This window comes from Pan troglodytes, chromosome 2, assembly GCF_028858775.2.
Source record: "Pan troglodytes isolate AG18354 chromosome 2, NHGRI_mPanTro3-v2.0_pri, whole genome shotgun sequence".
Classification (NCBI taxonomy): domain Eukaryota; kingdom Metazoa; phylum Chordata; class Mammalia; order Primates; family Hominidae; genus Pan; species Pan troglodytes.
Window position 1 is genome coordinate 164,128,935 of NC_086015.1, and position 22,821 is coordinate 164,151,755.

Below are 22,821 nucleotides of genomic sequence, written 5' to 3' on the forward strand. Positions count from 1 at the left end.
CTAATACAGGTTTTGAAGGCACTCCTTAAAGTCTGTCAGATGGGAGACAGAAGCCCAACTGGCATTCGTCTGGAGCTTCCCTGCCACCCTGGCCACACCTGCCTCCTGGAGGTCCACTCTAAAGAGCCTCGTAGGTAGCTGCAGGGCAGAAGCCAAATAAGGCCCAGTAGGAGATCTCTGGCGCTACTCCTATATAAATAGTGGTTTCCGGCCAAAGAACATTTTTATCTGACCATGTTTTGGCTACCTCCTAAGCAGCTGCTCTACTGTCATAGCTTCAGAGTTCTTTTTGATTAATAACTCATGAGTGTTTTAGAGTTCACTTCTACCAGTTCCATTGGCTTCCTGAATTCCCAAGGGCATTTTCAGTTAGCATTCCACAGGGAACTTTCTGGAATACATTTGGATAGCACTAATGGAAGTTAATATTTCTCCAAGCTCTATAGCCCAAGATTCAGAAAGGGAAGGGAATTTTATCAGTAATTAACCATAATTTTCTCTGATTTATGAAACATAGTTCTCTCTGTAAACAAATATTACTTTTCATTTTTCTTCTATGGATCTCAAGTGCATAGAATGTGAAACATCTTCTTTCTGTAACTGCAGAAAAGACAGGAACTCACCCATCACAAAATTTAGCCAGATTGCTTTGGCTGAGTGCCGCTTGTTTTCTCAACAGATTGATGAGAAAGTCCGACATTAGGCTGTTTTTATGTTGCCATCCCTCAGGGGAACATAGATGTGTATTTGTGCTTTAAAACAAAAACATCATGAAACTAGTACAAACTATTCCCCCTGAATCCCTTAACCTATCCCTGGAATATGTGTAATATTGAGGGGCAAAGAATTCATCATCACTGTGGCAGTAGGGAAGTAAGGTCAACTTTTTGTTAGACTGTAAAGCAGATACATTTTTTAATCCTTTAGAGTTTGAGGGTAGGTTTTGATCGAAATAATAAGATAAGGAAAATGGGCCACATAGCTGAACAATGTTTGATAATTTGGCAAAATTATATTTTATTGCAATTACAGGGTAAGATCTAGAAAAGAGAGGTAAGTTATTTTTTATGTACAAAAACATCCATCTGCAATTAGGGAAGCCATCATACAGAAAGTGGTATTTGAGTGATATTTTCACACTCTGGCATGCTTGGTGCTACCACATGAATATAGTGTCAGATTGAATATGAATTAGATGACTGATAAAGTTATTTGACGTTTGTCACATTAGGAATTCCAAAGGAATTGTCTGGGATAATCTGTAACTTAGTAGTCCATCACTTTAATGCTTAAATGGGAACTTTAGTCTTCATATTCAGCCGTTTAGATGACTTCAAGTCTTTCACACACTGAGTGTTATGCCGTCTGCAGTAGTCGCTTTACCACATGACTAGCATTTGCACGTCTGCAGCTTTGGCTCTCCAGAGCAATCTTAAATCTCTGTAATAGGTGTAAGATTTCATTTTTATGCTTCTGGTTTAAGCCTGGGACTTTTTCCTGATGCCATCTCTCTTGAAGGAATCACATTTGCCTTCTTGAGGCAGAATTATGAATTCAGGAGTGCAAGATGGTCATCTCAAAGACACTTTTCTTATTTGAATAACCTCTCCAGGTTAGAAGTGCCAAAGACTAAAAATGGCAAGAAATGACACTCTTGGCAGGCATGAGAGAAGAATAACTCCCTTGCCTTATGTTCTCTTCCTGGTGGGCAAGGGCACTCACTCTGACTTTATTTTAAAGTGCCTGGAGCCAAAGAGCAGCTGTCAAAAGTTAATGATATGTTACCGTAAGAAAGATGGATTCCAAGGTGAAACTAAGTAAATTAACTTGTGGTCTGTGTGCTGGCTGCTGCCAGATCAGCAAACACACATCCCCTTCTTTTCAAGGGCAGGGAAACCTTGCCTGCAATAAAATATTACTCCCTTCTCTCTTCTTTCTTGCTCTGGTGTGAATTTCGAAGGATTCCCATGATAATCTCTCCTTTATCTTGTGAATATCTTGTGATCATCCCTCGGTGACCATTTCCCTAAATTCAGCCCTTTTTCTACTCAGTATTTGCAGAATTGATTCTCATCTTACTTCCCTTGTATGTCTTCCTCAGTGCCAAAGTCTCCTCACAGGAGAGGGCCACTGATCAGATGTCCTTAAAGCCAGATCTAGCATCTTATTTAATGATTTATCAGTGTTTTAAAATTTATCAGTGTTAAATTTACTGTTGACATGAGTGCAAAGGTCAGCCCTTTTGCTTTTGTCCCTTTTTTTCCCAGCTTTAGAAGGCTGTGTCCATTCACAGTCAACACACATAACTGAAGCAGAAGCCCTGTGTGCTTTTTAGGCATATATGTGGTGTAAACATAAATTGAAAGGCAGTACCATCAATTATTTGTCCCATTCAGTTTAATGGAGCTTGAGGGTTTCTCTCTCTTTTCAGATTATAATTGTGTGTGTTCGTGTGTATTAAATAAAATGGAGGGGGAAAGGTAATTTATAAAATTGTGAAATTTGAGGGGTATTAAAATTCTTAAACTTTTTATCTTGGCAAAGCACTCTGTAGACCATCCATAAGGCAAAAATCCCTTTTCTTCTTAAGATGCATGTCTGAGGTTTTGAAATCTTAAAATCTCAACTCTTGGTTTTTCAGTTACTTGGAAATTGGGTCTCTATATCAGGACCAACATTTACAACATACTTCATTACAAAGTTAATGATAAATCCATTTCTTGGTTTAAAAAATATCTTCTAAATAAGAATTTATTGAGTATAGAGGCACTTTCTTTTTGATTATCATTACCTGAAACTTCATAAAATTGCTTACTATTCACTAAGTCTTAGAATTGGTAATAAAATAGATTATTTGTTAAAAAGTGAAGGAACAAAAATGAAAAACTCACACAACCATGACATATGAATTATTAAGTAAAAATTATTATGTGATGAGGCATATTTTCATAGTTAAGGACATCAGAAGCCTGTTTTTATTTTAAGTCCACTAAAGGTCAAAATGAGTAACGTAACAAAATGAGTAAAGGAAATTGACCTTGACACTTTTTTTTCCCAGAGAAATATACTAAAAGTGATTTGAAACATAGGTCTAGTTTACTTGTGATCTTTTTCTAATGGCGGTTCTATTAGAATTTAATTACATCACTTATTATCTCTTCTTGAAGAGAAGCTTTTTTGGCTCCCTGGAAACTTGCAAATAAGTTTAATACCTTTTCCTCACAGAGATTTTGGAGGGGTCATCGTGATGGTGGTGGATATTCCCTAAAATATGGAGAGATGAATAGTTTTCAGGCTTACTGTTAAATTTTCAAGAGTAAATTTAATATGTTGTGTAACTTTATTCAGTTTTCCCATTGCTTTTAACAGCTTTGCCCTCAGCTTTAGCTTCCAATTACGCAGCATTGAAGGCATGTTTTTCTTTCCCATCTGTTGGGAAGCTTTGCTCATGTGTTCTTTTGTTCTATTCTGGGTTTTATCCCAGGCTGGGGCTGCTTTACCTTGTAAAGAAGTGACCACAGTACGCATTGCCATCTTTGTAAAAAATTAATTTTTTTTTTCTAATTTAAAAGCAATTTGTGTTTCCTGCTCCAATACTCACTGTATAACCGAGGATAAGTTTCTTAACCTCTCTGAGTCTGTTTCTTCATCTGTAAAAATCTGTTAGGGTTGTTGTAAGGATTACATATGCTAACACATTTAAAGCATTCAGCACAGTGCTGGCACATAGAAATATTGTTTTATTTTATAGAATTTGGAAAACTTTAGAGAGAAAAAATAAAAATCACCCCAATTTTTATTACTCTGACATAACTAATGATATACATTAATTTAATTCACCCTTTTTTTTTTTTTCCCTCACACATGAGGTATACAAACTACTTTGTAATCTCCTTGTTTTTGAAAATGTCTCACCCTGTCACTCAGGCTGGAGTGCAATGGCGGCATCTCAGCTCACTGCAACCTCCACCTCCCGGGGCTCAAGCAGTCCACCCACCTCAGCCTCCTGAGTAGCTGGGACCACAGGTGCGTGCCACCACGCCTGGCTGTTTTTTTGTATTTTTAGTAGAGACAGGGTCTTGCCATGTTGCCCAGGCTGGTCTTGATCTCCTCAGCTCAAATGATCCGCCCACCTCAGCCTCCCAAAATGCTAGGATTACGGGGGTGAGCCACTGTGTCCGGACTTAATCTGCTTTTTATTATGAATATTTTCCTACATAATTTAGTACTCTTTTATAACACAATTTTTAATTGCTTATTCTGTTGATAGTTTCTTTTGCTGTGTGGAAACTCTGTAGTTTAATTAAGTCCCATTTGTCTATATTGTTGCTTTTGCCCTTAGGGTCTTTATAATCAATTCTTTGTCTAGGCCAATGTCTAGAAGAATATTTCCTAGGTTTTTGTTTTCCCTTTCTTCCTTTCCTTTCCTTTCCTTTCCTTTCCCTCCCTCCCTCCCTCTCTCTCTCTCTCTTTCTTTCTTTCTCTCTTTCTTCTTTTTTTGACAGAGTATCACTCTGTCATCAGGCTGGAGTGCAATGGTGCGATCTCTGCTCACTGCAACCTCTGCCTTCCGGGTTCAAGCGATTCTCCTGCTTTAGCCTCCCGAGTAGCTGGGACTACAGGCACGCACCACCATGCCCAGCTAATTTTTGTATTTTTAGTAGAGACAGGGTTTCACCATGTTGGCCAGGATAGTCTCGATCTCTTGACCTCGTGATTACTGCCTGCCTCGGCCTCCCAAAGTGCTGTGATTACAGGTGTGAGCTACGGTGCCCAGCCTTCTTTTTTAAATTATTTTTTAAAATTGGTCTTTAAATTCTACCAGAATTATTTCCTGATTATTTTTCTGTGTTCCCTCCTCTCTTAATTTCTCTCCCTAAAGGCTATTTAGCACCTAACATAACTCATGCATTAAAAAAATATATTAATTTATCTCGGGATTCATGCGTATTTTTGCATTACTTTGTAAAATGTGTTTTTCTAGTATTTCATGTGTGTTTTGTTTGCATATTAAAATTGCAGTTTCCTTTATGGTAAAGGCTTTTTTTCCCAACAGTTCAAGCCTAATATGTATTACTCAGCAGACAGTCAATAAATTAGAATTGGCCGGCTAACAAGTTTTCTTTTTTTTTTTTTTTTGAGACAGTCTCGCTCTGTCGCCCAGGTTGGAGTGCAGTGGCGCAATTTCGGCTCACTGCAAGCTCCGCCTCCCGGGTTCACGCCATTCTCCTGCCTCAGCCTCCCGAGTAGCTGGGATTACGGGCGCCCGCCACCACGTCCGGATAATTTTTTTTTGTATTTTTAATAGAGATGGGGTTTCACCGTGTTAGCCAGGATGGTCTCCATCTCCTGACCTCGTGATCCGCCCGCCTCAGCCTCCCAAAGTGCTGGGATTACAGGCGTAAGCCACCACGCAGGGCCAAGTTTTCTTTTTAAGATGAATTGTGAAACATTTAGCAGCTCTTGAAACATACTTTTGCACCACCCCACCTGAATTCTTTAATATGTATTAGTTCTTAAAGAATATACCATATAATAGTAAATAGTATTTTAGCCTAATGACCAGCATCAGCATTCTACCTACATTTCCAGAATTTAGGTTCTTAATCATTCTGCTTCTTTTCATTTATCCTTCTTACTCACTGAGTTCTTTTTATGGAGTTTACTGTAACCCTTTAATGTCTTCCAGACTAACGCTAGAATGGGTAATATAAATATATGTAAATTCTGTAAAAAGGCACATTCAGCACCTTTTATGCCCTGCCTTGTAAGTTTTTAGCTTATCTTTTTACTCTAGCTGTTGCCGAAGTCACCATCTTTTCAGGTCTAACTGGAGGGAACCTGTGAACTTTTTTGCACTTTCTTCCCTAAGATTTCTCTTCAGCCATTTAGGATATGTCTGGCTAAACATAGAGCTGAAAGTCCAGGTGTAATTAACATCCTGCAAGGCAACCTTTAATTCAGGTGTACAGCTCTGATGTACATTGCACGTGATTCCTCAAAGGGTCCCTAGAAGAATCAGTCAACCCCATTGCCAAATGCAGAAATAAAGGCAAGAATGGAGAAGATCAAATGATTATGGAGAGGAAAGCATTAAATAAAGCCTCATACGGCTTTAAGTGTGAAACACATAATTTGCCATTTTGGTGTGTGAATTATGATTGGGTTTGAGCTGTTTACTTTTCTGAAATAATGGCATGAAAGAAAATTAAAGACCAAGAATAGTTCCATTTGCCAGTAGAAAACCAGACTTTTATTCTCTGTCTGAAATTGTGAAAGGAAGATCTGTATGCAAGAAAGAATTAGGAACTGTCAAAACATTTTTTCCCAAGCTATCTGAAAGTACTTGATTTTTGCATAGTGTCAAAGTATTGAGCTTCTATGGTATAAAGCATTGAACCAGATGTGGGGGAACACAATAGTAAGATACAGTCCTTATTTCCACCAGTTGGAGGAGCTAAAGTACCTATACCTGTACAAATACAAAATAATTAGAAAGCTGTTGGATGCTCTTAGATGTTCAAGTTAGGTTAGGCAATACTAACAGTATATACATGGCATTTGAGCCAAACTTTGAAAGATATGAAGGATTGACTAAAACCAATAAGAGACCAGAGTATTTGGTTTTCTGTTCCTGTGTTACTTTGCTAAGGATAATGGCCTCCAGCTGCATCCATAAGCCTGCAAGGGACATGATCTCATTTTTTTATAGCTGCATAGTATTCCATGGTGTATGTGTACTACATTTTCTTAATCTAGTTTATCACTGATGGGCATTGAGGTTGATTCCATGTCTTTGCTATTGTGAATTGTGCTGCAATGAGCATATGCGAGCGTGTGTCTTTATAATAAAATGATTTCTATTCCTTTGGGTATATACCCAGTAATGGGATTGTTGAGTCAAATGGTATTTCTGTCTTTAGGTCTTTGAGGAATCACCACACTGTCTTCCACAATGGCTGAACTAATTTACACTCCCACCAGCAGTGTAAAAGTCTTCCTTTTCCTCCACAACCTTGCTAGCATCTGTTATTATTTGACTTTTTTTTTTTTTTTTTGAGACGGAGTGTCGCTCTGTCGCCCAGGCTGGAGTGCAGTGGCGCGATCGCGGCTCACTGCAAGCTCCGCCTCCCAGGTTCACCCATTCTCCTGCCTCGGCCTCCCAAGTAGCTGGGACTACAGGTGCCCGTCACCACGCCTGGCTAATTTTTTGTATTTTTAGTAGAGACGGGGTTTCACCATGTTAGCCAGGATGGTCTTGATCTCCTGACCTTGTGATCCGCCCGCCTCAGCCTCCTAAAGTGCTGGGATTACAGGCGTGAGCCACCGCGGCCGGCCTCTCGTTGTGTTTTAATTTGCATTTCTCTAATGATCAGTGATGTTGAGCTTTTTTTCATGATTGTTGGCTGCATGTATGTGTTCTTTTGAAAAGTATCTGTTTGTGTCCTTTGCCCACTTTTTTATGGGGTTGTCTTTTTCTTGTAAATTTGTTTAAATTCCTTATAGACGTTGAATATTAGACCTTTGTCAGGTGCAGAATTTTCAAAAATGTTCTCCAGTTCAGTAGGTTGTCTGTTTACTCTGATGATGGTTTCTTTTGCTGTGCAGAAGCTCTTTAGATTAATTAGATCCTATTTGTAAATTTTTGCTTTTTTTGCAATTGCTTTTGGTGTCTTCAGCATGAAATCTTTGGCCATGCCTATGTCCTGAATGGTGTTGCCTAGGTTATCTTCCAGGGTTTTTATAGTTTTGAGTTTTACATTAAAGTCTTTCATCCATCTCGAGTTAATTTTTGTATATTGTGTAAGGAAGGGGTCCAGTTTCAATCTTCTGCATATGGCTAGCCAGGAATCCCATGGTGTGCTTTCAATAATATAGAGTACATCAATATTTGTAAAATGTGAATTATGGAACTATTTCCTGTACCTCATAGGCATTTCAAGGAAAAAAATTAATGACAGATATTACACCGAGTAACAAGGTAGTGTGAGTTTAAAAACAGTTATTGTGCAGTGTGTCTCTTCATTTTCCAGTGTCAGGGAAAAAATGTTATTAAATTTTACAATTATATATGTTGCACAAATGTGCTGAGTCCATTTACATTTTATGGAATAATTTCATTTGTTCTGCACTAGCTGGCTGGCAGAGAAATTGAACAATGTTTGGTGATGTTAAAGTTGTAATTTTGTCAGCAACAGAGTTAGGAAATATAAATATAAATCTGGAACTAAAACGTGTTATGTTACCTTTGGCTACTCTAGGGGCTAAAATATAACTTTTCACCACCACTTCCCAGTGGACTTTTCCTGGGAAGTCAGTTGTCATTGTTCTGGCAAGTTTCTTTTCATCCTAAATTGTGTTATCATTTAAAGAGAAAATCATGAAGGTTATAAAGAAATCCATTTTAGGGTATCTACCCAAAGGAAAAGAAGTTATTATATGAAAAAGACACGTGCACGTGCATGTGTATAGCAGCACAATTCACAATTGCAAAAATGTGGAACCAACCTAAATGCCCACCAACCAACAAGTGGATAAAGAAAATGTGTTGTATATACACCATGGTATGCTACTCAGCCATAAAACAGAATGAAATAATGGCATTTGCAGCAATTTAGATGGCGTTGGAGACCGTTGTTCTATGTGAAGTAACTCAGAAATGGAAAACCAAATATCATAAATTCTCACTTATAAGCGAGAGCTAAGCTATGAGGATGCAAAGGCATAAGAATGATATAATGGACTTTGGGGACATAAGGGGGAGGGTGGGAAGGGGATGAGGGATAAAAGACTAAATATTGGGTACAGTGTACACTGCTCCAGTGATGGGTGCACCAAAATCTCAGAAATCACCACTAAAGAACTTATTTGTGTAACCAAAAACCACCTGTTCCCCAAAAACTACTGAAATAAAATTTTTAAAAACCAAATACACTTTAAAGACAATTTTAAAAAATTACAATAGTAAGAACATGGAAACAATACAAAAATGTGGAATGTAGAAAGTATTGTCTGTGCGTGGTTGCTTACGCCTGTAATCCCAGCATTTTGGGAGGCTGAGGCAGGTGCATCACCTGAGGTCAGGAGTTCAAGACCAGCCTGGCCAACATGGTAAAACCCCGTCTCTACTAATAATACAAAAAAAATTAGCCGGGCACGGTGGCAGGCACTTGTAGTCCTAGCTACTCAGGAGGCTGAGACAGGAGAATCGCTTGAACCCAGGAGGTGGAGGTTGCAGTGAGCCGAGATCATGCCATTGCACTCCAGCCTGGGCAACAAGAGTGAAACTCTGTCTCAAAAAAATAAAAATAAAAAAATAAAGTGTCTTCCACAGTTGGAGTATATTCTTTCATACCTTCTCCTATGCCTATATGATAATGCTAGATACACTATATATATGTGTGTCACTTAATTATGCTCATATATATGTATATATATGTTGTAGGATATACTGTACCTGATATTCTGTGACTTTGATTTTTAACCTCAACAATATATTATGGTATTCTTCCTGGTCAGTACATATAGTCCTATCTCATTTTTTCCAAAGGCTATAGAGGATACTACTCTATAAATGAAAAAAACTGAACCTCTGTTGATTAGCATGTATCATATATATATATATATATATATATATCAGTATGTATGTTTAATGCATACTTATTTTAAGTTGTACAATTAATAGCTGTACAGAATTTTAAAAATTGATACATTGTATCTTTACATATTTATGAGGTACAGTTTGATGTTTCAATACATGTATATCTTATATAGTGTTCAAATCAAGGTAGTTAGCATATCCCTTACCTCATTCATTTATAATTTGGTTATGTTGGGAACATTCAAAAACCTTTATTCTAGCTATTTTGTAATATACGACACCTTACTGATAACCATAGTCACCCTACTGTGCAACAGAGCACTACGGGTTTTTCTTTTTTCTATGTAGATGAGTCTTTGCCTTATTCTAAGCAAAGATTGCCCCAGATACCATCTTTTTGTTTGTTTGTTTGTTTGTTCGTTTTTTTAGCAGTTGTGTGTGTGTGTGTGTGTATGTGTGTGTGTGTGTGAAGTTTTATACTGGTTATGAATATAATTTTGAACAATATATGGTGGACTTCATTGATTGATTTATTAACCTTAGACACTATGTGAGTAAAGCAGGACTGCACTGCAAGGAGATGCTAAACTTTTGACATTCCCGAGAGAGAAGTTTTATAAATTTCAGAATTCCCCTGATTTATGCATGCCTCTCTGTCACTTAATTATGCTCATAAAATTCTGCTTAACTAGCACTGGGATTCTCAACTTGGAGAGAAAAGAGTATGCTACCACTGCAGCCTACCAGAAGAACATATCAGAATCTTTGGGAAAATCTTTTCAAAATATGCATATCTTCCTTCCTACCCCCATGTGGAACATGCTTACCTGATTGAAAATCACTGCATGTAATTAGTTGTTACTAATTGGAATGTAACTATTTGGGAGTGTGTTGTACAGATAGTGTAAAAACAAAAAACAAACAGCAACAACAACAACAACAAACTTGTCAAAGTAAGAATTATATATATGTAAGCTTAAGGCATTTAAGTGGTGAAGAGGTTTTGTTTTGTTTGTTTGTTTGTTTGTTTGTTTTGCCCCAGGTTAAGGGGCATTGTCTTAAATCTCCTCATTTTCTGTTTATCCCATTATTTCATTTTCAGCCCTAGCAGAGGACTCTCCTTTATAAAATTCACTTTACAAGAGTTCTTATGTAAACATTAATGAGTAGAGACTAATAAAACAAAGAGGGATGTGGATGCCGTAGCATGGATGGGGTCATTGCTGAGATGAGTGACTGTCTTCTGCATTGTAGACAAGGGCAAGTCAAATTTGTATCCAGCAAAATCACTGTCAGGGGCCTTCAGTTCACTATAATAGTTGAAACTCTGAGCACTAAATCTGCGAATATCTAACCAAGTCTATCATCTTTTATACCTTTAAACCTAGTAGAAAACTCTTAGAGGTCTGTGATTCTATTTGAAGATCACCTTACTGGGTCCAGTGGATACTAAAAATGACAATGACAAGGACATGCTTGTCTGGAGGGTTGGTTTCACAGTGCTTTGAGCTTTCTCTATAGCACCTGAGGGTAAGTAAAAAGTCTAAGAGGAGAATTTCTAATGGAGTTCTCTCTCTGACTGTTTTATCTGCAGACTGCAGCTGAATATGTAAAATCTCGACTCCCAGAGGCCCTTAAACAGCATCTTCAGGACTACGAGAAAGACAAAGAAAATAGTGTATTGTCTTACCAGACCATCCTTGAACAGCAGATTTTGTCAATTGACCGAGAAATGCTAGAAAAATTGACTGTATCCTATGATGAAGCAGGTATGTTTGTTTTTAAAACACACATTTTTTTTCTCCTTGCAAAAAAATTTCATTATAAACCTTGGTTAAACTTGGTAAAAGGTTAAGGGCAAACTAGATTCAAAGTTATGTAACATGGACTAATAGTAAGTTTATTCTCTGCAGTTTTAGTCTCAAGATGGTCAGAAGATTCCTAAAAATGGATCTTAAATATCAAATGCCTTTAAAATTTTGCCGTTTTTTATTGGGATTTTTTTGGCCTTTTATTAACTGGGTACTCCTAAAGTGTTATTTCAACTTTGGATAGCAACTGAAAACTTTTACATCCGAGAATCCAAGAAATGTTATTCGATTCAAATATTTGTGTTAATATTAGATATTTTCTTTTCTAAAGAGGTATTTTTTTTTCTCAAACTGTTAAGCTAATCATTGCTTTCTTTTCCTTAGCAACTCAGACACTACCACATCAGAGACTTCATCTCACTGCCTGCCATAGGTTCTTCCCATCCAAGGGAGCTTATTAATGAAGTCATGGACAGAACTCCTTATAACATTATTTTAATCTATTATATGGTCTGTCAGCTAAGACCCAATTTTAATGAAATTAGTGTAGTATTACTTGGAATTATGAAAATCTTTAATAAAATTAAACTTAAGCAGCAGAAATACCCTGATTAAAATTGCTATACCTCTCCACCTCCGCCTCTCAAAAAAATTGGAGAAAAAGTACCGGAAAAAAGGTTTCTAATGGTCAAATGTTAGTGGTATTAATTCTTATATTAATGCCAAGAACTTCTGCTTCTATTTTTACAAGTATTTTTTAGCATGCATCTTATTTTCTTCATCAGAATCTATGCATGCTCGATACTTTCTTACCATTTGATTTCAAGTTCAAATAGCAAACAGAAGAGCAAATAAACAAAACAAAACATTATACCACATTCACCTAACCACTTAAACAATATTTCTAGTTACTAAGCTGCCCCCATGTATATTCCACCCTCTAACCCCTTCACCTCCCTCTCAAGCAGGATCTGTATTTCCAGTTTTGCCCAGGACATCTCTGCTTTCTCTTATTCTTCTTTGCTTTTTTTTTTGTTTTCCAGACACATTGGCTTTCTTCTGCCTAGCATTTTTGTTACTTTCAATATTCTTCTCATTGGAATTCTTATTCATCTCTTCTCTCATCCTTAATGGAATAAAGTTAGGTTTTGATCAGTCCCAACCAAAATAATATTTAAATATTCATAGCATCTTATAGATCATAGAACTCATATAGTCCGCCCACTTCTTGCCCCTGTGACCATTTTATGGTGAGAAAATAAACTCATAGACTTGCCTGAAATAATGCAGTTACTTACTTGTAAAACTGGGACGCCAACTTCCTAATTACTAATCAAGCTATGCTTTTACTACACTAATGCAGGTTCTCATTTGCTCAGTAAGCAATTATTGAATGCACGGCAATATACTAGGCTGTTGAAGGAAAGAGAAAAGCAGTGAAAACATGAAAAGGAATCTGAGATGTAGAAAATAGATCTTGCAGAAAGTCTTGCTGGGGGACTAAAACATACATGTATGAACTTTAGAGAAAATTTTCTGAGGAATTTGGGACTAAATACACCCTGTAATATCTTCACGTTATTAAAGTTAAGATGAAATGTGGAGCCAAGAAATAGTGGAAATGGCTGAAATTTTCCATGAAATTCTGTAGAGGGGGCATTATTTTAAACCTTGAAGGACAAATGGTTGGCATGTATTTGTGAAGAGAAGGGGGATGCATTCTAGTGGATGAAGGGGCACAAGTAGACATCAAGGTGAGCATGAACATTAGCTGCAATCACCCACCACTCAATTTTTTCCTGCTTCAGACATAATTTTCCACTCTCCTGCACTGTTGTTGAGCAGCAGCAGATCCTCAGAGGTAGGCTTGCACATGGCTTTTAGGGGCAAATAGTTTGGCATAGAATTAATCTGTCAATAAGCCCTGTAGCATGAAACAGTGGAAATAAACACAAGATTGAGAGTTAGAGGATCTAAGGTCTAGGCCTTCCACCAGGTTAATACTGGTGTGATCTTCAGCAAATTAACCTCTTAGAACCTATGTTTCTTCATCTGTAAAATTGGGCTAATATAATCTCACATGATAATAATAAAATATCATGTTTGGGGAAGTCCTTAGAGATCATATTGCCATATTGCAAATGCTAGTTAATGCCACTAGTGATGAATGAGAACAGATTTGGACCTTGTCTATCCCTTAAACCAGTGTAAAGTACAGCTGACCCTTGCACAACATGGGGGTTAGGGATGCCAACTCTCCGTGCAGTCTAAAATCAGCATAAAACTTTTGATTCCCCCAAAATCTTAACTACTAATAGCCTATTGTTGACCAGAAGCCTTACTGATTACATAGTCAATCAACACATATTTTGTATGCTATGTGTATTTATACTGTATTCTTAAGACTAAGCTAGAGAAAAAAATTTATGAAAATCATAAAAAAGAAAAAATATATTTACTGTATTAAATGGAAGTGGACCATCATAAAGGTCTTCATCCTCATTGTCTTTACTTTGAGTAGGCTGAACAGACTGCTGAAGAGGAGAGGAGGAGCTGGTCTTGCTGTCTCAGGGGTGTCAGAGACAGAAGAAAATGCACATATAAATGGACCCATGCAGTTAAACCTCTGTTGTTTAAGGGTCAGCCGTATTCTAACTTAGTCTTTTCTTGGCATACAGTGTTTGGGAAGGCAGAGGGGAAGTTTTTAAAGTGATCTTCAGCAGCTTTGAAAAGTCTAGCAACATCTATTTGATAAAACACCCGCTCTGAGCTCAGTTTGCCTTTGCTCATCTCTGCATGAGGTGATGCAGGACAGTGGATGTGGGAGGGTAGGCTATGTGTATGCATGAGTGAATGAGTGTCGCTGTGTGTTGCAAAACCAAAAGTTACTACCTCCTCCTCCATAACCCATACGTTAATTATTTCAAAGAAAGAGGATAAAATAAGAAAAAACATTACTATTTAGCAGAAAAATATATCATAATAATACAAAAGAATTAGGATAGAAAATTGGTAGTAGTAGGCTGGTTGCAGCGGCTCATGCCTGTAATCCCAGCACTTTGGGAGGCTGAGGTGGGCGGATCATGAGGTCAGGAGATCGAGACCATCCTGGCTAACATGGTGAAACCCCATCTCTACTAAAAATACAAAAAATTAGCCGGGCGTGGTGGTGGGCGCTTGTAGTCCCATCTACTCGGGAGGCTGAGGCAGGAGAATGGCGTGAACCCAGGAGGCGGAGCTTGCAGTGAGCCAAGATCGCGCCACTGCACTCAAGCCTGGGCGACAGAGACTCCATCTCAAAAAAAAAAGAAAATTGCTAGTAGTATCCAATATGTGCAGATATAACCATCCTACACAGAAGCTTCCTGACTTCAGATGGTTTAATTTAGTACTTTTTGACTTTATGATGGTGCAAAAGTGATACACATTCAGTAAAATCTGTACTTCACATACACCCATTCTGTTTTTCATTTTCAGTATAGTATTCACTAAATTACATGAGATTCAACACTTTATTCCCTTTATTATAAAATAGACTTTGTGTTAGATGACTTTGTCTAACTACAGGCTAATGTAAGTGTTCCGAGCATATATAAGTTAGGCTAAACTAAGCTATGATGTTCAGTAGGTTAGGTGTATTAAATGAATTTTCACCTTAGGATATTTTCAATTTACAGTGGGTTTATCAGGATGTAATCTCATTCTAAGTCAAGGAGCATCTGCACTAAGACACTCATTTGCTTCAACTGTTTAGCTTCTTTCTATTCTATCTTAGTTTTGACTTCCTCACATTCTTGATTCAGCTCTCCCAGTTTTAGGAGGTAGTTAATTATTAGTTAGAAGATATCTTGGTCTCTAGAGAGGTTAATTTGTCTTTAATGCTCCTTCACTGATAAATCAGCCTGAGTGACTTAATGACAATTACTGCTATTTGTAGCGTCTAAACTTCTATTAATAAAAAAAATTAATGAAAAAAACACTTAGACATTTTTCTAAAATCATTGCCTCAGAATTTTTTCACCCTCTCCTTTTTCTCTTGCTCTCTCTCTTCCCCTTTAATACATATATACCTTAATGCCTTGCCTATCCATGAATTCAGCTATCTAGCAACCTGAAATTCAGCAAAGAAATGGGAAGTGAGCAAAAACCATGTGTGTGCAACCCTACCGTGTCACAGAACTGTGGACAAGTCCATACAACAGAGGCTTTCAGTTCTCACCTAGAATCTATATATTTTTATTTTACATAGTTCTGACTCATTAGGTTATATTTTCCAATGTGATATTTCCTTTTATAAAATTATCTTTCTGACTTAAAGTGTTATACTTTAATTGCAGAAATGAACAGAAATATGTAGAACAGTGTAATATGAGAATAATAATTGTCAGTAATCTTACTATTGTAAACACTGGTATATTTTCCTCACTCTAAGCATTTTAAAAATGTAGTTGATATCTGGTAGTTTTATTGTGATTTTATATCCTGCTTTTTGCATTTAACATTATTACATAAGCACTTCCTCATTTCATTAAAGCCTCTTCATGTGAAGATAATTTTAATGGCTACATCATATTCTATTTGAAAGTACCACTCACTGAATCTTCTCTTATGTTGGACATTTTCATTTTTGTTTTGCTCTTATGAATAATGCTGCAAGAAATATGGGATTCATTTGTCTGCATTTTATATTACTCTAGAGGATAGACTTCAGACAACATAAGAGTTTAGAATTGAAATGAGAAGGTGGGGAAGGGGATGATACTTGGAGCAGCATCACTGAAAACAGTAAGTAGTGAGAGCAAAGAGTAAATCCATAAAAAGCACTTAGCAGATTCCTGACATTGCACTACACTCAAAGTCACATTAGCATTCACAGACTGTGAGTTCACATTGTTGATCTTCACAATGGTGACCTTGATTCACAGAGAAAATGTTCAATAATGTTTTTTATATTCTGTATATAAAAGCAGGAATTACATAAACCAGTGTATTAATCCAGTCAGCCTGTGATATGGTTTGGCTGTGTCCCCACTCAAATCTCATCTTGAATTGTAGCTCCCATAATCCCCATGTGTCATAGGAGGGACCAGGTGGGAGGTAATTGAATCATGGGGGTGGGTTTTTCCTGTGCTGTTTTTGTGGTAGTGAATAAATCTCACAAGATCTGATGGTTTTATAAAGGGAAGTTCCCCTGCACATGCTCTTCTCGTATGCCACCATGTAAGACATGCCTTTGCTCCTCTTTCACCTTCTGCTATGATTGTGAGGCCTCCTCAGCCATGTGGAACTGTGAATCCATTAAACCTCTTTTTCTTTATAATTACCCAGTCTTGGGTATTTCTTCATAGCAGTATGAAAATGGACTAATACAGCCTGCTATAACAAAATACCATAGACTGGGTGGCTGATAAACTACAGAACTTTATTTCTCACAGTTCTGTAGGCTATGAGGTCCAAGGTCAAGGCACCAGCAGATATGGTGTCTATAAGGGCCTGGTTCCTCATAGATGGTTGTCTTTTCACTGTAACCTTACATGGCAGGAGGGCTGAGAGATTTATCTGGGGCCTCTTTTATAAGGGCACTAATTCCATTCACGAGGGGTTCACCCCTTTGATCTAATCAGCATCCCCCACCTCATAATACCATCACCTTGAGGATTAGTTTTCAACATATGAATTTTGGGAGGACACAAACATTTAGACCCCCTTTCTAACATTAGTTTAGAAAGTTTTTCATTCAAATGGTTTATATTTTGATAATTTCAAGAACTGATATGTTCTGTGGTACAGTTGAAAGAAAACTTGGAACCAAAAGATCCAGATTCTATTTCTAGTCTAGCTCTACTGCCAACCATATATGTGACCTTGAGCAAGTCACAAACCTTCCTAAAGCCCATTTTCCTATAAACTGATGGCATGAACAGGACCTCATAGATGTCTTCTAGTTTAAAACTATGCTTTGGGTCTTATGACAATGGAACACTCAAATAGCTATAATTTCTGCAAGGCTTCCTGTAGCTATGGCTTTTCTGCTTTTTCTATTGGTTTTCTTCTTTCTCCTTACACAGCCACATAATTTGTACGTAATTTCTGACCAAAAGAAGACCATCACTCAGCTTTCATAGCATCTGCTCACGAATATTCCCAGGCATATTTTTATTGGTGGGACGGGGAGTGAGACTGTATGAGTCAAGCAAAAGTAGATTTTGGAAGAAGAGGTTCTAAGCTATCATTCATGGATCCTCATTAAGATAGTTTAGACCTTTTATTGTATTAGCATGTATTAATACTAAGCAAAATCCAGAGTAACAAGTAAGGTGTGGTTTATATTGGATCTATTAATGTTTTTATTTAATTGAAGTACAAGTTTTTGTACACTTCAGTAGATTGGGTTTAACACAGAGAAGTTTTCAAGGAAAGCAGTGGCATAATTTGAGATGAAGAGATCAAAATAGCATTTTACACTGTCTCAGAAAGCATCATCAACCTAAATATTTATTATGTGTCATAGTGGGCAAAAGTCAAAGGGTTAAAATACCAAGAGAGGGAGTCTTTCCTCATATTTATTTTTATGCTGGAGTATTATTTATGTTTCTGTAGCTAATCTCAAATTCTGTTTTTAATTATTTTTGAGTTTGGGCATGAATAAATATTCCCTACGTATTCCTTTGTTAAGGATATGGTTTGTAATGCCCTGTGTTTGAGGGAATTATGAGGAGAGTAGGCCCATTTATTTGAGAGTGATATTTTCTGTCACAGGCTCAAGAACCCTAAGCCATGGGAGCGGAAGTCTGGAAACAGGAGTGAAGAGCTGCATATTTTTCCCTTTGGGAAAAGCTGAGTACACCTGCAATGGGTAGAATGCTCAATGGTAGCATCTTGTTGCAGGCCTCAAGACAGTTGCCTAAGCTGCTGCTTAGATCTCCTTCTCAGAGTTCTCAGACCAGCAAGGGCTTTCTGTTCTTACAGTTTGGCTAGAAACCTATACAGCCTTCCAATGAGCACATGCTTCTGCAATGTGGAAAATGCACTTACACGTAGAAAGTGAACCAGATGGTGCACATGAGGGAAGAAGAGAGCTCAGCTGGCTGTTTCTTGTGTTCCTTTGGGTATCAGAGTTGGGAGCCTGCATATTCATTTATAAGTGTCAGGCAGTCACATACAGCTTTCCCAGAGGAGGTGAGAAAGGAGGAGCAGCATTAATTTCTCAGCTTTTGCTTTATGATTCCCTGATGTAGCTCTACCTGCAGGTGAAAGCTACCTGTGGTGAAGACACACCAAGCACTATAATTTTTGGAAAAATAGCTTTTTAAAAGCGTGGGGGAATGTGCTCTAAGCAGCTTAGGAAGTAGCTGGAGGGTTACCTCCTATTGAGCTGATTTTATTCTTCTTAAAATAGATGGTGCCTGAAAGTTACATCTACATTTTAATTGGGACATTAGTGTCATAGTAATCAGTAATCTCAAAAGAAAGGCCATTTACTGTCATGGGGGAAAAAATTGAACATACATCCAGCAACCAAACCCAGGAAAGAGTGTGTGAATTATTTAGGGACTTTCCAGGTTTTCTAAGAACATAAAAAATCTAGTAAAAGGCATTTGCAGGAAGTTCTTCACTCCAACAAATAGAGTGAATTTCTCAGTATATTTCTCAAACAGCTCCTAAGGGAAGAGGTGACACTAAGGTTTCCTTACTTTATATCTTCAATCAGGACCCCATTTCTTAGCTCAAAAGATATCCTCTCCAGGGACTTGTTGACAAGAATTGGAGAATTTGGAAGGAAGACAAAAACAGAGACCCAAAAGAAACTAATAAAGGGAAGTTCAATATTGACTGTGCAACCTCTGACACCAACTTCTTATTTTCTGTAGAAAGATTTAATCTATTTTATTTTTCCATTATAAAAGTAAATAAATATACTTTAGAACATTTTTTAAACGTGGAAAAAGGAAGAGAAAAAGATAATCTTTAATTCTACTACCTAAACATAATCAACATCTTTGGTGTATTTATTTCTTGCCATTTTTCTCTGCTGAGTTTTAATTATTTATGCCAAATTTTATATCTTTTTTATTTAACATTTTTAATCATATTTTATGCTGTTATAAACTACCTATAAAGGTCACTTGTAATAACTGCAGTATTCTATTGAGTGGATATACCACAGTTATTCTCACAAACTTTTTATATTTTTAATATGGTTCCTGTCTTGTATCCATGTTTCAGTTCTCTTTACCACATAGAATCCCAGAATTTGGTGGTCTGTTTCTTATCTGTGAAAAAAATGAGAATGGTAGTATGAATAACAAAAACATAAGGCTTTTGTAATGCAGACGATTACTAGCCATGTATAATAACAGTAGGAAGAGGGGAGTAAAATGGGTACTCCAAATTCACTTATAAACTGAGAACTTCTTTCTGGCTGATAATATAAAAATTTTTTTTGAGGCTACGTAGGTGACTAATTTACCAATCTTTTTAACCAAGCTGAATTTTTTTTTTTTTTTTTTTTTGAGATGGAGTGTCACTTTGTTGCCCAGGCTGGAGTGCAGTGGCGCAATCTTGGCTCACTGCAACCTCCACCTCCTGGGTTCAAGTGATTCTCGTGCCTCAGCCTCCCAAGTAGCTGGGACTACAGGCATGTGCAACCACGCCCAGCTAATTTTTTTACTTTTTTTTTTTTGGTAGAGATGGGGTTTCACCATGTTTGCCAGGTTGGTCTCAAACTCCTGACCTCAAGTGATTCACCCACCTTAGCCTCCCAAAGTGCTGGGATTACAGGTGTGTGCTATTGCACCTGGCCTAACCAAGCTGATTTTAATTTCAGTTATAATTCTTACACTTTCCATTTAGACTGTGGATTTTAAAAGCCAAATTATCTTTTGGTGATGGGGAGCAGTAACTAAACAAAGTGACTTTGACATCTGCAAAATAGAAAACTATTGGCCATAGTTGTTTGAAAGTACCCAAACATGTAATTTACAAGCCCCAGCCTAGGTTTTTGTCTATGGTGGGACGTTGCATCTCTCTGCATGGTTTCTTCAACTGTAAAATAAAGGTATTGGATTAGATATTTTCTTAAATCTCTTCCAGTCGTAACAATGTGTAATTTTTGTCTCAGTTTATTTAACAGTTATTGGTTCATTCATTTATTCACTCTGTAAACGCTGACTGAATGAGCATCTTTGAGCCAGACACAGTACCCACCACTAGAAATGCTCAGATGACCATGTGGCCCTTTACTCCAGGTGCACAGTGTATGCATTTGTGTGTGTGCTCATGTGGGAGGGCAGAGAGATAGCCAGTAAAAACAGACAACTAGAGTGTAGTGGAATTGGTGTTATAGGGGACGGTAGATGTGCAGAGGAGGAAGAAATTAGGTTTGGAATTGGTAAAGAGTTCTTAAATCAGAAAATCATGAGAGAACCCGTAAATCTTGTGAACTGTTCATGTTGAACTTTACTGCCAGTTGCGTTTTTAAAGACAGGCTTTGAATAATGCCTTGTTTTCTTCTTTGCTTCTGTAACTGTGGTTATATGTTGGTGCCTTATACAGACCAATTCTTGCCTTCTGCCATGGCAACACCTACCACATTCTTTTTTTTATTGAGACAGGGTCTCACCCTGTTGTCCAGGCTGGAGTACCGTGGCATGATGTTAGCTGTCTGCAACCTTGAACTCCTGGGCTCAAGGGCCTCTCCAGCCTCAGCCTCCAGAGTAGCTGAGACTACAGGTTTACACCACCATGGCTAATTGTTATTTGTAAAATTTTTCTGTAGAGACGGGTTCTTACTGTGTTATCCAGGCTGGTCTCAAACTCCTGGCCTCAAGTGATCCTCCCACCTTGGCCTGTTAAAGTGCTGGAATTACAGGAATGAGCCACCACTCACAGACTCACCACCACATTCTAACTGCTGCTCTCCAACTGATATTAGTTAGTTTACTTTAGTTTATATTAATATGCTATCAGCATTGCCTGTTTGCTTATGATTCCTCCAATGTAGAAAAAATGATAATTCAGACTTAATCTTTTTTTTTTAATTATACTTAAGTTTTAGGGTACATGTGCACAATGTGCAGGTTTGTTACATATGTATACGTGTGCCATGTTGGTGTGCTGCACCCATTAGCTCGTCATTTAACATTAGGTATATCTCCTAATGCTATCCCTCCCCCCTCCCCCCACCCCACAACAGTCCCCGGTGTGTGATGTTCCCCTTCCTGTGTCCATGTGTTCTCATTGTTCAATTCCCACCTATGAGTGAGAACATGCAGTGTTTGGTTTTTTGTCCTTGTGATAGTTTGCTGAGAATGATTGTTTCCAGCTTCATCCATGTCCCTACAAAGGACATGAACTCATCATTTTTTATGGCTGCATAGCATTCCATGGTGTATATGTGCCACATTTTCTTAATCCAGTCTATCATTGTTGGACATTTGGGTTGGTTGCAAGTCTTTGCTATTGTGAATAGTGCTGCAATAAACATACATGTGCATGTGTCTTTATAGCAGCATGATTTATAATCCTTTGGGTATATACCCAGTAATGGGATGGCTGGGTAAAATGGTATTTCTAGTTCTAGATCCCTGAGGAATTGCCACACCGACTTCCACAATGGTTGAACTAGTTTACAGTCCCACCAACAGTGTAAAAGTGTTCCTGTTTCTCCACATCCTCTCCAGCACCTGTTGTTTCCTGACTTTTTAATGATTGCCATTCTAACTGGTATGAGATGGTATCTCATTGTGGTTTTGATTTGCATTTCTCTGATGGCCAGTGATGATAAGCATTTTTTCATGTGTTTTTTGGCTGCATAAATGTTCTTGTAAAAGTGGTATGATAGGAAGGTATTTAAAAAAATCACATTCCCCAACTTCATCTTACCTTTCTAATAGAACACCTCATATCCACTCTGAAAATACATTGATCTAAATTTTATGGTGGGCAAAATTTTAAAGAACTTTGCTGAGAAAACCAGAAACCACAAAGGAACACTGATATTTAGAATCAGGAAGTGCCACCTCTGGTGATTAAAACATTTGGACTGGAGCTGTATTTATCTTCTTAATCGAGTTGTCCTTGTTTGCCACAAGGGAAGTAGTGTTACTTCCTGTCTCTGAAGTAGTATTTGATTACAAGGACTAAAGGAAATGTGTACACTTCAAAGAAAATAATTGGACCAGGTGGTCATACTTTAGAGTACATTAGCTATCCAGAGACAGGATGCCAATGCCATCGGTATCTCTTCCTTTCTGTACTATCGGGATTTAGTAAACAAGATTTTATAGACCTTGTTAGAATGTTTGTAATAAATTTTAATGACATACACATTAATGGTAAGACCTTCAGTTTGTAGAGAAAAATAAAATAGTGTTTAAAGTGCCAGGATTTCTAATGTATTGTGATGGT

The 22,821-nt window shown here is 37.6% G+C and overlaps 1 protein-coding gene across 3 annotated transcripts in view; it reads left to right on the plus strand.

Annotated features, from left to right (window-relative positions):
* PPM1L (protein phosphatase, Mg2+/Mn2+ dependent 1L) overlaps window positions 1–22,821 on the plus strand; it is a 318,004-nt gene that overhangs the window by 198,127 nt on the left and 97,056 nt on the right. For all 3 annotated transcript variants that reach the window (XM_001158703.7, XM_016942250.4, XM_016942249.4), the window contains exon 2: window positions 11,196–11,370. In XM_001158703.7, the coding sequence (XP_001158703.1) occupies window positions 11,196–11,370 (175 nt within the window). The remainder of the gene's footprint in view (window positions 1–11,195; window positions 11,371–22,821) is intronic.